This window comes from Cynoglossus semilaevis, chromosome 5, assembly GCF_000523025.1.
Source record: "Cynoglossus semilaevis isolate Cse_v1.0 chromosome 5, Cse_v1.0, whole genome shotgun sequence".
In the NCBI taxonomy this organism is placed as follows: domain Eukaryota; kingdom Metazoa; phylum Chordata; class Actinopteri; order Pleuronectiformes; family Cynoglossidae; genus Cynoglossus; species Cynoglossus semilaevis.
Window position 1 is genome coordinate 18,987,085 of NC_024311.1, and position 13,738 is coordinate 19,000,822.

General features: G+C 42.5%; 1 protein-coding gene across 6 annotated transcripts in view; it reads right to left on the reverse strand.

Annotated features, from left to right (window-relative positions):
• Positions 1-13,738, reverse strand: part of unc13c (unc-13 homolog C (C. elegans)) — a 100,176-nt gene that overhangs the window by 3,354 nt on the left and 83,084 nt on the right. For 3 of the 6 annotated variants that reach the window (XM_025055423.1, XM_025055424.1, XM_017032534.2), the window contains 14 exons: positions 13,262-13,358; positions 12,277-12,341; positions 12,163-12,241; positions 11,950-12,027; positions 11,343-11,420; positions 8,506-8,594; positions 8,266-8,403; positions 7,170-7,293; positions 6,772-6,831; positions 6,546-6,550; positions 5,889-5,964; positions 4,598-4,745; positions 1,412-1,504; positions 303-462 (listed from right to left, as the gene is read on the reverse strand). In XM_025055423.1, the coding sequence (XP_024911191.1) occupies positions 303-462; positions 1,412-1,504; positions 4,598-4,745; positions 5,889-5,964; positions 6,546-6,550; positions 6,772-6,831; positions 7,170-7,293; positions 8,266-8,403; positions 8,506-8,594; positions 11,343-11,420; positions 11,950-12,027; positions 12,163-12,241; positions 12,277-12,341; positions 13,262-13,358 (1,290 nt within the window). The other 3 variants (XM_025055425.1, XM_025055426.1, XM_025055427.1) reach the window with 3 other exon arrangements.

Below are 13,738 nucleotides of genomic sequence, written 5' to 3' on the forward strand. Positions count from 1 at the left end.
AATCCTTTTTGTTTTGGGGTGTGTTTTATATATGATTGGGGAAACGCAGCTGCTGCTGCTGCTGCTGCTGCTGCTGCTGCTGCTGCTGCAGTCTAATCATTGCTGAGAAAGACTGGAGGATTTTGACACGAGGTATTATGGGTATTATGCAGTCTATAGGTTCCCGCAGGCTTTAGACGTGTGCAGATTCCTAATTCTTTTTTTAACTGAGCTCTGCTCTTCAACATCTACCACTTTGTTATTACTTCTGGCTTATTTAATAACAGTGTAATAATTGACACCGAGGAGGAAGAATGACTCACTACTGGAATGTTTCATTGTACTTTGGTGACCAGTTGTTGTTCTTGGTCTTGGTGCTAAATTTTCGCTTCTTGTCAGCCAGGTGTGGTCCCACAGCGTTGACCTCTACGAAGGGGCGGAACATGGCGTTGGTCTGCCACACGATGTTGTTCACCGCAACCACTGTAGACGCAGAAGAAGAGCTCGTCAACAGAGTGAAATATATCCACACTGGTTCTGTCGTCAACCAACGAACTGAGAAACTGTCGGTGCAACAAAGGAGTTCCACAGAAGACAGACTTCAAAGTTTCTAGATGTGAAACAAACGTTCCAGGAGATCTTAACGACTTTTTAGATGTGAAACAAACGTTCCAGGAGATCCTAACAGTCAATAAGTCGACTGAGCACCACATTTAAAATACAAGTCGGACAAAAGTCGACACTTCATGTCAATGTCAAACCTGAAGGTAATGTACGTATCATCAACATTTACTACATGACTGAACAGCCAAGTTAGAACATGACTTAAATGACACAGTATGACACATTGGGTATGTTAGTAATATGTGGGGAAAAAACACCCCATGTTTACAAACTCCACCAAGATGAGTTTTTTACATTTACTGTATGTTTGAAATAGAAAATGTTGGATAATTGTCATCAAAGAAGTACCAACGATAAAAAGAGAAAAATGCTTTCTTAGCAAAGAAGCGTCCTTAGCTACGGTCCAGTTATAAAAAGTACTTAAACACTTGAACAAAGCCATGGTCATAAAAAAATACAATAAACGTCAAAGTCATTTTGTAAAAGAAGAAAGAGTAGAAGAGCCGCCTGTCAAAGATTCATCTTCACTGAAACTAATATTATCGTTTTTTTATCCAACAGATGATGAGATACTTCAGTCCAGCCAACAGACTGACCGGTCATCAATGAAGCCATGATGGATCGCATTTATGAGCAGAAATATAAACAGCTTAATACAAAAAGAACCAAAGCATCTGAAGCCAGAGAGAAACGACAGCCATTCTGTCTTTTTTGTTACTTCATACAAAAAAAAAAATCTTCCCGTTGACCATCAAAGACGGGGAAAGAATCGGTGAAAGATAAATTATGCAAAAAAGGACAAACTCACCCTTCACGCTGACTTTGTGCTCTCCAGTGCCAGGGTGAGAGATGAGATTCACTTGCATCGACACCTCCCCCACCGAGCCGTTAGATGACTGACCTGGACCAGCACCAAAAAAGGAAATTGAAAGAAGTCTAAATGAAATTCAGCAAAGAGAGATCGGGGGGGGAGGGGGGGTGGAAATGCCACCCAGCTATAGTGAAAGATCAGGACAGGATGGAGAGACGGCATCAGAGTGCAGAGAGACAGAAGCTGGGACAGTCTGTCCACCTAAAGGACGGAACCTTAAACTAAGAGTTTGGGAACGTCTGGAATTCTGCTCTGTGGAACGCTGGTACAGATACAGCGGGGGTTCCTTTCACCTCAGACAGAACAAGCATCGAGTCTGGTTTAAATTTCAGAGGCAGCTTCCATCAACTGTTGGAGTCGACAGAAAAACAAACATCGGATTGGTTGGCATGAAACTGAAAACTTGAAAAACTGTCTCTGAAAACAAACCGCGTCATAACTGTTAAATAATAATGTTATGGATGTTAGAGAAATGTTGCCCCCCCCCCCACCGTCCTACAGTAGGCTTCAGTATTTGTTGTGTTTTGTTTAAACCTCCATCTGTGTGCATATGGTGTGTGTGTGTGTGTGTGTGTACAGTGGACGGGGGTGGAAACATTTTTTATAGGTTTATATTTTGGTCCTATATTTTGTGTTTATGGAGGTGAGATATTGAACAAGCTGTTCATCTTTGACACACTGGTGCATGTGTGTGTGTGTGTGTGTGTGTGTGTGTGTGTGTCAGGAAACAGCCTATTATTACAGACTACTAAAGCAGAGATTCTCAACAAGGGGGCCATGACCCAAAAGTGGGACATCGACATCGGGTTTCAGGCCTTTGCCCAATGCTGAGGATAAAATCCGTACATTGTCTATTTACACTCCAGTAGGGGGCGCTGGGCATGGACTGCAAGTGTCACTGGATATTAAACTATTAAACTTGAACATTTATAACTGATCATGGCAGAATCTCCATCAGACTGTATGAAATATGGATTTCTCTTTTCATCGTCAGGATAAAACCAACGTGGAATTTCTGACGTTGTTTTCCAGCCTGTGGCTGCGGCCCAGTTTCTGCAGCCAAGACAAACAGGTTCTGTGCACAACATCAGCAAAGTGTTGTTGATGAAGGGGAAGTCGATCCAACTGAGAATCAATAAGTGCCAAACATCCAGTGGCCGTTACAGCTGGTGATGAAGAAACGAGGCTGTGATTTATGGTAATGATATTCATGTGTCTCAGAACCGACGTCAGACAGTGGTTCTGCACAAATAAGGCACAGACTTGTGGGAAATTAACAGGCTGATGTTAACCACTGTCAACAGCAGCTATTGGCTGAAAACGATGTGATGGACGGAGCAGCGACAGAGAGTCAGAGGATGAAGAGAACGTATTTGATGATTTATAAAAACAGCAGAGAAGTCGGTGTGAACGTGAACAGCCACTGTTTCAGGAATAAGAAAAAAGGCTTTTAGAAAAAGAAACAGTAACAGATACGAGGGGGAAACAACAACGTATGGAACTCTACGTTCTTTTCCTTCTACACTAAGGTGAATGACTTCAAACATCAGCAAGAGTTGATGAGATATTTACACATAAACAAACACACGTTTACCCTGGATGTTACTGGATGTTCACTGAAGCATGAGGCAAATATACAAACACTGCCTGAAGTCTGTTAAACCAACCAACACACAGTTCAAAGAAATCATGTGTTTGTCTTCTGAGCCAATGAACATCAACCACCTACGACCACGACGTTACTACGTAACGACTTGCTGTGACCGTGGAGCCTGTTGTTCTGCTGACGGCTCACGGCTCACGACCGTTTCCCCGCTGCCGTCAGACAACCAGGAGCTGGAGCTGCATCGCCTCACGAGGCTGCAGCTCCTGCTCCGGAACATCTGCCTTCTTATAGAGTGTGAGTGGAAAACAAACTATAAAGAGAAGGTGAATGAGGTCAGAGACAAATGACAGACAGGGGGCGTGAAAGAGCACTTTGGGAATTTACACAAATCATAATTATATACATTTGTCTTGACATCGTCTACATGTTTTTTCTAATGAGCACAAAAGTGGGAAACGCAGAGAGATGTGAAGTCCTTCAGGGTGAAGAGGACACACACACACACACACACACATCTATATACTGTATGTGTTGGTTATTATTTGTTTGTTGGTTTTAACTTGAAAGAGACAAATGACCTACACAGTCCAATTACTGCAATGTCCTCAGCAAATATAATCCTGGAAAAATAATGTGGCACAAAACAGCCACACACACACTCTCACACACACACACACACTCACAGACACACACAGACACTGTACAAGTTTTTGTATTTTGTTTCTCATGACAGTAATGCATTTCCTTCCTCTGCTCCTGTAAATATATGATCAATCCTAATTCTTTTCTTCAATCCCATCTCCAGACCCCAAATCCTTTCACTCAGTGGAGACCCCCAGAAAAGTCTCCACGACGATAGTATTCTTATGAACCCGTTATAGAACGATAGCTCAGATGGTTTGATCCGACTCTCAGAGTCAGTGTTGGTCAAAAAGTCAGGACTGAAACGAACAACTACAGACAACGGAGCCACAGCTAAGACTTGACTCTGACAAAACGCCACAAACATGGCCGTCATCACCGCAGCAGTGGGATCCATGATACGCCACGTTCTCTAAACGATGTCAGGCAGACACAGTCCTGAACATAAAGTCTAACCAAGAACCTTTAGGTGATGTCAGAAAAATTATATTCAAACTTTTATTTAAATTTCTTCTCTAAATTTATATATATATAAATATATAAAGTTGAATGAAACTGTCAAACAGATCAGATCGTTTTCACTCCAGCTACAGTATATTTAACGCTCCGATCCGTGACTTTCCCACTGGGACATGCAGAACTTGTTCAACTCTTCCTGTTTTTTCAGGTTGTGTGTAGGAAGAAGCTGAACTTTTGAGGACACAGCAGAGCTGCAGTGAAACTCCAGGTTTCCTTGAACACATGACGCAGCGAAGAATCATTTGAAAAAGTAAGGAATGAATTTACCCACAGGACGTCCATGTATGAGACAAACATTCATTTGTACTGATGGTTAAATCAACGTGAATCAAACTAATTGACCAAAAACATTTTACCTTGAGAGGTTTGGGTGCATATATATTTCTTGATCAAGGCATCTGTAGGTTGTGTGTAAAGGCTTAGAGCATATTTGAGGGACTTCATGTCAGGACTCTTTTCAAGGAATGTTTTCTTCAGTCCATTTCCTCCAGCATGGAAGTATTGCTGCAAAAAAAAAAAAGAAACATTCATAAATCTCTATAAAGTTTGTTAAGGATAATTAAAAAAACCCAACATAATTATAAACACGTGATGACACGTGTAGAGAGAGTTGTTAATTCTCCAGGAATGTAGACGGGATATACAGTATGTTTAAAAAGAAGGAACAAAAGAACTGAGCGACAGCAGTAATAACCACCTCGGAGATAACCACTACCAAACATCTAAGTCTGAGTGGCGTTCATGCAGAGGAAGAGCACGTTGTTGCTCATGACCACGACAGCCAACGACAAACAGAGCTTTGTTTCCTTTTCAAGTCCCGTCACGGCTCCCACGCCTGGAAGGTGGGAGTGCAGCTCGAAATACAAACCAGGACCTGGAGATATGGATGGTGAGACTTTGAGGGAATATAACTCTGGTCAAAACCACCTGACCCTTGACCCCGTGGTGAGTGGTCTTCTGTTTAAACTGCACACCAAAATGGACACCTGGACATGTCCTCTTCACTGACGTTGGCAGGATCTGTATTCATGTCTTTTAAGTGACGTGAAACACCTGGACTTTATCGTGAACTGACTTGTCAACACCGTTTTTCTAATGCAGGTTATTATGGTATGGCTTCTGTTTTCCTCTGCGTGGTTTGTTAAGTCACTCTTCCTATTGGAATACTGATGTAACTCCAGCGACATGATGGATGTAAAGCTGCTGGTAGTTTCCTTGGAGACTGAAGAATCAATTAGCTCTTTATGACGCAGCGTTGCCTCCGTTTCCGACAACCACGGCTGCTGCTAAACTGCTCTCCCTTTACAATAGTCAGGGCTTTGGCAGTAAATTATTGTTGATACATTTCACATTTTATTTTTGCAGAGAGTCGTGGACATGTTTTTGTGCTGGTTAATTATGAATGGATGTTTATTTGTGCTTTGGCGTTCTTCTAAAATATTTATCGGATTTACTTTCTCAAACTAATTGGAAGTTATTCTCGTTGTAAGGAAAGTCATTTGCAGCAGGAAGTGGATATTTAAAGATAAATAAACAACTGGAGTTGTTTCAGCAGGTTATATTAAACTGGTGTAAAAGTTTATATAAAATATGAACAAAGAGTCAAGTGTGTTCATTTAACTCAGCAGAGGTCGAGTCAAACCTCACCTTGATGGTGGGAAGTACAAGGTCCATGGCCGCACACTGGCGTGGAGTCAGACTTCTGGCTTCCTCTCGAATGACAGAGGGGTGGGCATCAACTGAAGCATCAGATGACAACATTCTGACAACATTTTAACATTCATGTCTGTCACAGACTGTGACCTCTGCTTAAATTAAAGGTCACTCTTCACAAGCAGAGAAAAACACACACACACACACACACACACACACACACACACACACACACCTACTGATAAATAAAAAGCTCACTGTGCCGCTGATGGCAGCTCAACTAAAATGTTTTTATTAATAAGAAATGTTTTGGTGGAATGTAATTCAGTTGATTTCATACAAATGATCTCCGTGGGCCACACACAGAAGAGCAGAGCGCTGAGTGAAAACCAACTCCATCACTGATACGAAAACCATTTGAAACGCTCACACGTTCATGCGTTGGCACAAGCCTGTGAACTTTGACCTCGCTGCGATTGGATAATACAGTATTAAATGGAAATAAAGTTTGTAAATAAACCCAAACCCATCTGTAGCTTCAGTGTTTGAGGATGAATTCCTGCTGTTTTTATATCATATCATATATACGGTAGTTGAGGGCAGCAGAGTGGTTTGAACTGATGACTGAGGAGAGTATCTTCAAAAACCAAGTGCTCCTTTACTAGGTAATATATGGTTTGACTTTATTTTGTCTCACATCAACCTGTTGATTTAGAGTTTCCCTCTGCGTGTTGTTGGACTTCACACACATTCCAACTCCGTACAGACAGACCATCCATCCTGAACAAGAACCAACTATCCTGCCACCATGTGGCCACCATGTGAATAGAGCAAAGGAGATTAGTAAACAAAGTAAACAAAGGAGTACCAAACGTACCTTGAGTTTGGACAGCTGTCCCAGGTCTTTGGCAGCACTGAAGATCATCTGCGCCCCCTGCTGTCGCACAAACAGATTGTTTAAGAGTCACAGCAAAGAAAATTAAGATCATTAAGTCATAAAAGATCAAAACAAAACAAATTAGGCATCATTTAAAAGTGTGTGGTTTAAAGGTTTGCAGGCATAAAAAGGAAGGCTGGCAGTTCACAGTGGACACACAGTGGACGCACAGTGGACACACAGGACAGTGGACAAGTGGACACACAGTGGACACACAGTGGACACACAGTGGACACACAGTGGACACACAGTGGACACACAGTCTTCAGAGGTGTGTGTTTAAACAGATGAAGAGCAAACAGACAAAAAGAACAACCAAACAGACAGAGTGAACTCACACTCTGGTCACTGAGCGGAGGGAGAACGATAGTTCTCTCGATGGTGTTCAGCACGATTTTCCACAGCTCTTTGAGAACTCGTTTCAGCACCGTCTTCTCACAAATCTTGGCAAATAACATTAAACTGAAAAGTGACAAAGAAGAGGTCATGTGTCAGGTCAACACTGGACGTCAGCAGGCTGAGACACAGGTCATGAACAGGTCTGACTGTGTTAGACACTGATTTTTTTTGCCTGTTAATGTCATTTAATAACTTTTCATTTAACACATTTAATTTTTAAAAATTAAAAAACAATTCTCCAACTTGGGTTGAAGTTAAGTAGATTGTTGTTCCTCTCTCAGGCCACAGGGGGCGTTAGGGGGTCTGTTAACACCAGATCTGACTGTTGACAGATTATATTATTGTGTGAAAAAAAAAGCTTACTGTGTGTTTACACAACAAGAACATCACTGCTGGGAGAAACAGCAAAACAAGTGAACAAACAAAAAAAAAACCAAAACAATTCATTATAATCTAAAATAAAACCAAACTCAGCAGCAAAAGATTCAATCAGTTTTCAGTCTGGACTTTTTGCTGCAGAAACATGTTGTTTTGTTTCCTCCTCCAGCTCCACTGTTCAACAGTAAAAAATACAAACACTGCCAATGAAGCGTTCAGCACAGCAGTGCGACAGAGCTGCTTTCACCTCTGGGCCCTGAACACACCGTCTGCAGTCTAGTAATTAGGTGTAGATTTGACTTTATAATCCACTGCTGTGAGGCTCCGCTGTCTTCGTGAAGTCGCAGGGCCATAAAAAAAACCCATAAAATGTTCAAGCTTGTAGCTGGTCATTCCACATATTTGGTAGTTAATGTGAAGAGGCCTGGCAGGTGAGGGTGTCATAACTTTGACTGTTATTATTAGCCTCACTGTACGCTGTAACTGTAGGAACACGGGCGACAAGATGTCCTGGCTGGACAGACATTAACATTTATTTTTCTGGCTCTTGGACGATGAGAAGACATAAAAAAGGACCATTTTAATTCGAGTTATGTTCCTAGAAACACAGAGGTGTACGGCAGGGTGAACGTCAAAGTCAGATCGGTGATTACCCACTTTTTATCCAAAAGGTCCATGAGCGGCCGGAGAACGCTCTCTGCATCCATGGCTGGATTGCTGCCTTTAACTGGACCTTTCATCTGAACCAGTTCCTGGTTCATCTGCTTCACACAATCCTCAATCACAGGCTTGAAACTTCACAAAAAAAAAGAAAAAACAGACATGTGAAAGTGTCCAGGTGAGGAAACTTTAACTGGAGTGAGAATGAAACCAGCAGCGTTCTGCACTGATGCTCACCTGGAGCCAAACACTCCGCTGAGCTCATCCAGCACGGTGTTGAGTTTGTTCTGCAGCTCCTTCAGCAGATCACTGGCCTCTGCATCCAGCTGACAGTAAAAGACGGAGAGTTACTACATCGTCAAACACTTCTGCTGCGTTGTCTCTTATCTCACGACTGGAGCGGCTCAGTTTTGATGGGGTGACAGGGAGGACGACAGCAGGGACAGAGGAGAGGAACCTGCCTCCTAGTGGCCTCCCTCCTGTCCTGCCTGACACCGGTGCTGAATACTAATGGTCAGCTCACCTCCTACCAAGAGCCTGGCCACCTGCCAAGTCTCTGATCCAGGTCACGGTCTGTGAAAAGCTCACGGTCTGAACACAACTACACATCTGAAGGCAACACCAGTCACTGGTCCAAACCAGTTTCATCTCAGTGTAAAAGTGTTGGACTGAGGCACAAACTAATGCTGCGGGAAACACTGAACAAATGTTGACGTGATGTCAGCACACTGGTCCAATTGTTGAGGCTGTGTCTGTGGTGAACGTGTGGTGAACGTGTGGTGAACGTGGGGGGCGGGGCACCACTCCACATGCAGGGCAGTGGCACCAATGGGCTCGACTCGTATATAATGGTGGACTGTTGTTCTGCCAACATGCCTCTAACTGCAGTCAAAGGTTTTCTCTTCTCATGCACACGTCGTCAAACCGCCGTCACCTGCAGCATGCACGAGCTTCTGTCACGGAGAAAATTAACCACGGAGCTTCAGGACGTAGGGTTTAAATAACAGAAAAATCTTTGACAGAGTGATAGGAGGGAAGACACAGTCGGTCCTGGGCCTGGTCCTGGTCTTTGTCTTTGTCTTTGTCAGTCCCTTCTGTCCTCAGTGTGACAGTGTTTCAGACCGTCCTCAAATCTACAGCCTTCTTTACAAAAGAATCATAAATCCAGGGAGGGACGTTTGCTGAGTGTTCTGATAAAACGCAGGCAGCTGTCATCTGTGAGAGGAGAGTATTCAGTGTTGACAGTCAGAGTCCAGCCCTTCACTCACTCCTCAGTCACAATCAAACCACAGCTATTATGAAGCCAGTGCAGATCATTCTGTCAGTCACGGTCTGGAGTCTGAAGCACATTTTCATTTTCTTTTTCCTTCATAGTTAAATACCCAGATTAACCCTTTACATCTAATCTAATGGTACCAGTACCTGTTCAACATTTATGGTACTGTTCACAGGTTATTTATGAAACCATTTCCAGCATCATTTCAATTATTATTTCAGTATCTTTGAAGGATCGCGCTTCATCGTAGTTGAATTTATCCCTGACTGTCGTCCAGGATGAAGAAATTCAACCTGAACCTCTTGGTTTTTATCTCTGTTGCACCTTTGATTTTCCATTTTCCATTTCACCAGTGCGTCTATTTTTCCTGGAGCTTTCCCTGATGAAAAACTAAAACTAAAACACCACCAAGAAGACATGAAAGCTACCAGGATAGAACCTCAAAAAATGGTGACCAGCTCCAACATCCTTTTTATTTTCTGGATCATTCTGAAATGACAGATTCTGGTAATTACCTCTGTGAGTTAATTGCTGATGGGAATCAACCCTGTAATAAGGAGGATTCTGCGCTAAGAAGAAACTAATGGCAAACACTTTAGCTGCATCATTATCATCAAGAGGAATTACACTGGATGTTCCTGAAGATAAGCCTGATCGTCCATTAGCCCAGACGACGCAGACTCTGACTTTTGGAATAAAGACTCCCGGAGTCATTATTCTTCAGACAACAACAGCCTGGGTTCCATCCAGGTCTACATCTGCTAACTGTGCGGCATTTGCATCCAATCAGCTGAAGGCACAGCTGGAGAGATTTGCTATAAGTGTTGAGAAGCTTGTTTGGCAGAGTGGGAAAAAAAATGTCTTTAGCATTTCACAGCTGCAGCCTGGGCAATGAGATAAAGGAGATCAAAACCAAAGCCAGCGTCGCAGCGAGCCTCGGACTTTGCTCTTTGCATCAGAGAAGAAAGGGCAACAATGGAGTGAAATAAAAAAGAAGCCGATCTCTAAATTAGCCATGAACAGAGACGTGACGTAGAGAAATAAAGCAGGAGAGAAACACAGCAGGGGTCGAGTGTCCCCGCAGCACAGGGATGGTGAGCCTGAGCAGCCTGTCCAGGGGGGTGATGGGTAATTTAGATTCCATATGCTCTGTGGCACATGCTGTTGAACGGAGGTGTAGTGACAAGCAGAAGAGCATGGTAGGTGGAGGGAGGGCAGGAGAGGGGAGGGCTTTTTATTATCGTTGGGTAAATGGTGGGAAGGGGGCGTTGACAAGTCCACACACCTTACAGAAGGACACCACCCCCTCCTCCTGGAGAAGGAAGAAGGAGACACAACCACAGGAGACAAAACGCAAGGCAAGACAGGCGTTAGGTTGGAGAGAAAGACATGCATCTAAGTCACAAGAGGTCAAGAGGTCGTGACGGCCGCACCGAGCCCTGACTTGTAAACAGGGAAACATTTAACGATGCTGCAAAAACAACACACAAGTGCAGAAAGGTTTACATGAAGAGAAAAAACAGATGTTTTACACAATGGAGGGAGGGGGCAGAAAATTAGGATCGGACACAAGGGAGGACACTGAGGTGAAGATGGAGTTAGTTTTTAAGCTAATGAAAAGATCACACTTTCATTTACAGACGTGATCTGATCAGATCCTGATTAAAAACCAGCAGATCTTAATATGAACCGTGTTAAACGTCCGCTCGGACTTCAGTAAGGAAACACGAAAGTCCATCTCCCCAAAGGTTAATGTGGTAGAACATGTCTGTTAATGCACAGGGAGGAGGACACAGACCTGTTTGCCTCCCATGGACTCAAACATCTTCTCCAACTGGACACGAAGCTGTTGGATGTTGTTGAGGAGAATACACGGCTGCAAAAATAAAAATGAAAACAAATAAATAAATCAGTCCTACTAGCTACACCTACATTTATATAAATGAAAACAAATAAATAAATCAGTCCAACTAGTTACACCTACATTTATATGATGCTCTCTCTCTCTCTCTCTCTCTCACAACAAAATTTAAATGACTAACCATACATTCTATAAAGAATCTATAAATTAAAATCCAGTTCATATGAGCGTCAATAAAAAGGTTTTGTCAGGTTATAAATCTCCTCAAATAAAGAAATGTTTTTCTTTTTTTTACATTCGTCGTTTGTCACCAGGTAAAAACTGTTTGTGTCTCTGTTTCATTTGATGATTTGATTCACTAACGTTTGGTACGTGAGCAGGTTTCAGGTTGATATGATGTGTTTTTATATAACGTGGCCTTTGGTTTTATATGACTGAATTACTTTATGACGACAGCAGTTTCTCAGGGTCATAAAAAGGATCAACTCTATTGATTCATTATCAGTTTGTCACCAACTCATGTAGCCTTCGAGCAGACACTCACCACGTTCTCCTTGTTCAGGTGAGTGGGGAAGTCCTTGGATATGATCGCTGCATACTGTAAAAGAACTTTGTTGATGGTCTGTGTGGAGAAAAAGAAAAGTTTCAGCTCAGAATAAAAAAAATCAATTATTATGAAAGAACCAAAATATGAAAGTCAATCTCCAGAGAGGATGGAGAAGTGTGTCCCAGGGTCAGAGGTCACCAGGAAACTGACCTTTGCAAAGCGACACATGAAGTGAGCCAGAGCCTGTGGGTTTGGACACTCCAGCTTTTTGATGATCTCAAAACTTTGGGACACTCCAGCTTCTTGATGATCTCAAAACTTTGATTCAGCTGCGTGAACACGTCCACCACCGAACAGGAAAAGAGGGCGTGGTCTGAGGTCTGCTGAAACTGTGGAAAGAAAGAGAGAAAAAAAACACCAACCAGACCGGGTTAGAAGCAACATAAGGAGCCTGTGCCACCGTGTGGCACGTCAGTTTGTCCGTGAGAGGTCAGAAGGTTTACTGCCTGATATTTTTTTTTACTAAGTCCCATTTTTCACAACACAACTGTTTGAGTTTGGTTGTTCAAGCCGACTGCTACAGTAAAAGACAGAGACTCGACTGTTGAACGAGATCTTGTTGTTCTTTGTGTCTTTCTTCAATTCCTTCATCAATATCAACAATCTGCTCCACAGAACAGGATGAGATAATTGAGAGTAAATTGAAAGTAGAAGATTGTTACATTCCATTGCGTTTGTAGATTTGTGACATTAGTGCGGTGGTATTTTAATAATGTAAAATATGTGGCACGGCTCAAAAAAGTAAAGATTTAATCCCTGTCCTTCCTCTGATTGTGAAGTCATAAAAACAGCTGTGAAGACGATGGAACAGTGAATATTCATCTGTATCATTTATTTTCTCTTTAAGACTAAACACAGTAAAGGTCTGGTGGAGTCAACTATACAACTATATTGTGTTAAAAGAATCTCAGAGAAGACGTGGGCACCGTCAGACTACACAGACTTTAATCCAAACTCTTCTTTACAACTTTGTTTAACGACACCCCGCCTCCTCACCATGAATAATACATAAAAAAGTTCTTCTCTTCAAGTCAACTCTTTCCAACATCACCAAAACAACTAATAAAATGAGTCCAAAGCTATAAAAAAAATAATAATAATTTTGCTACAAAAACATCAAAGTGTAAGTGGATAAAGTCCTGCAGCTCTCTCTTCCTCAGGAGAAAAGTTCAGTCCAAGTTGTCATTGAATTAGAAAACACCCTTTTGTTTGTTAAAAAACAAACAAAAAAAACCCAACAACTACTCACTCCATCCTTCTTGTCCCGCTCCAAAGCTCCATTCAGGAAATCCATAGCCACATCTTCGTTCTCATCCAGCCACTGGATGACAAACGGCTCGAACCACCTGAGAAGAGAAAAGTGAGGTTGCATCACATCACATCTGTCAGGGGGCGCTGCAGGATCCAGGGTTTATACAGGTCCATCAATCAAACCGAGCGACTGTCGTCCAGTCGACCTTTAATGGAGATGTAGAATTTGGCCAAGGCCGCAGTTATGACAGTCATATCGGGTTTCAGTTTGTGGATGGAAAAGACAGAAAGAAAAAGGACAGCGAAGGACAGGACGGACGAGGCCGGAGAGGACGTGCGTCTCTTAGTGGAATTGTAATGCTTTTCTGTCTGGTCCACTTTGACATTTCTTTGTCTAATAAACTGGCAACGCTTGACCTCTAAGCTGTGGATGTTGACCAAAAAACAGGCTTTACACTCATGCTGGGGCATCTGC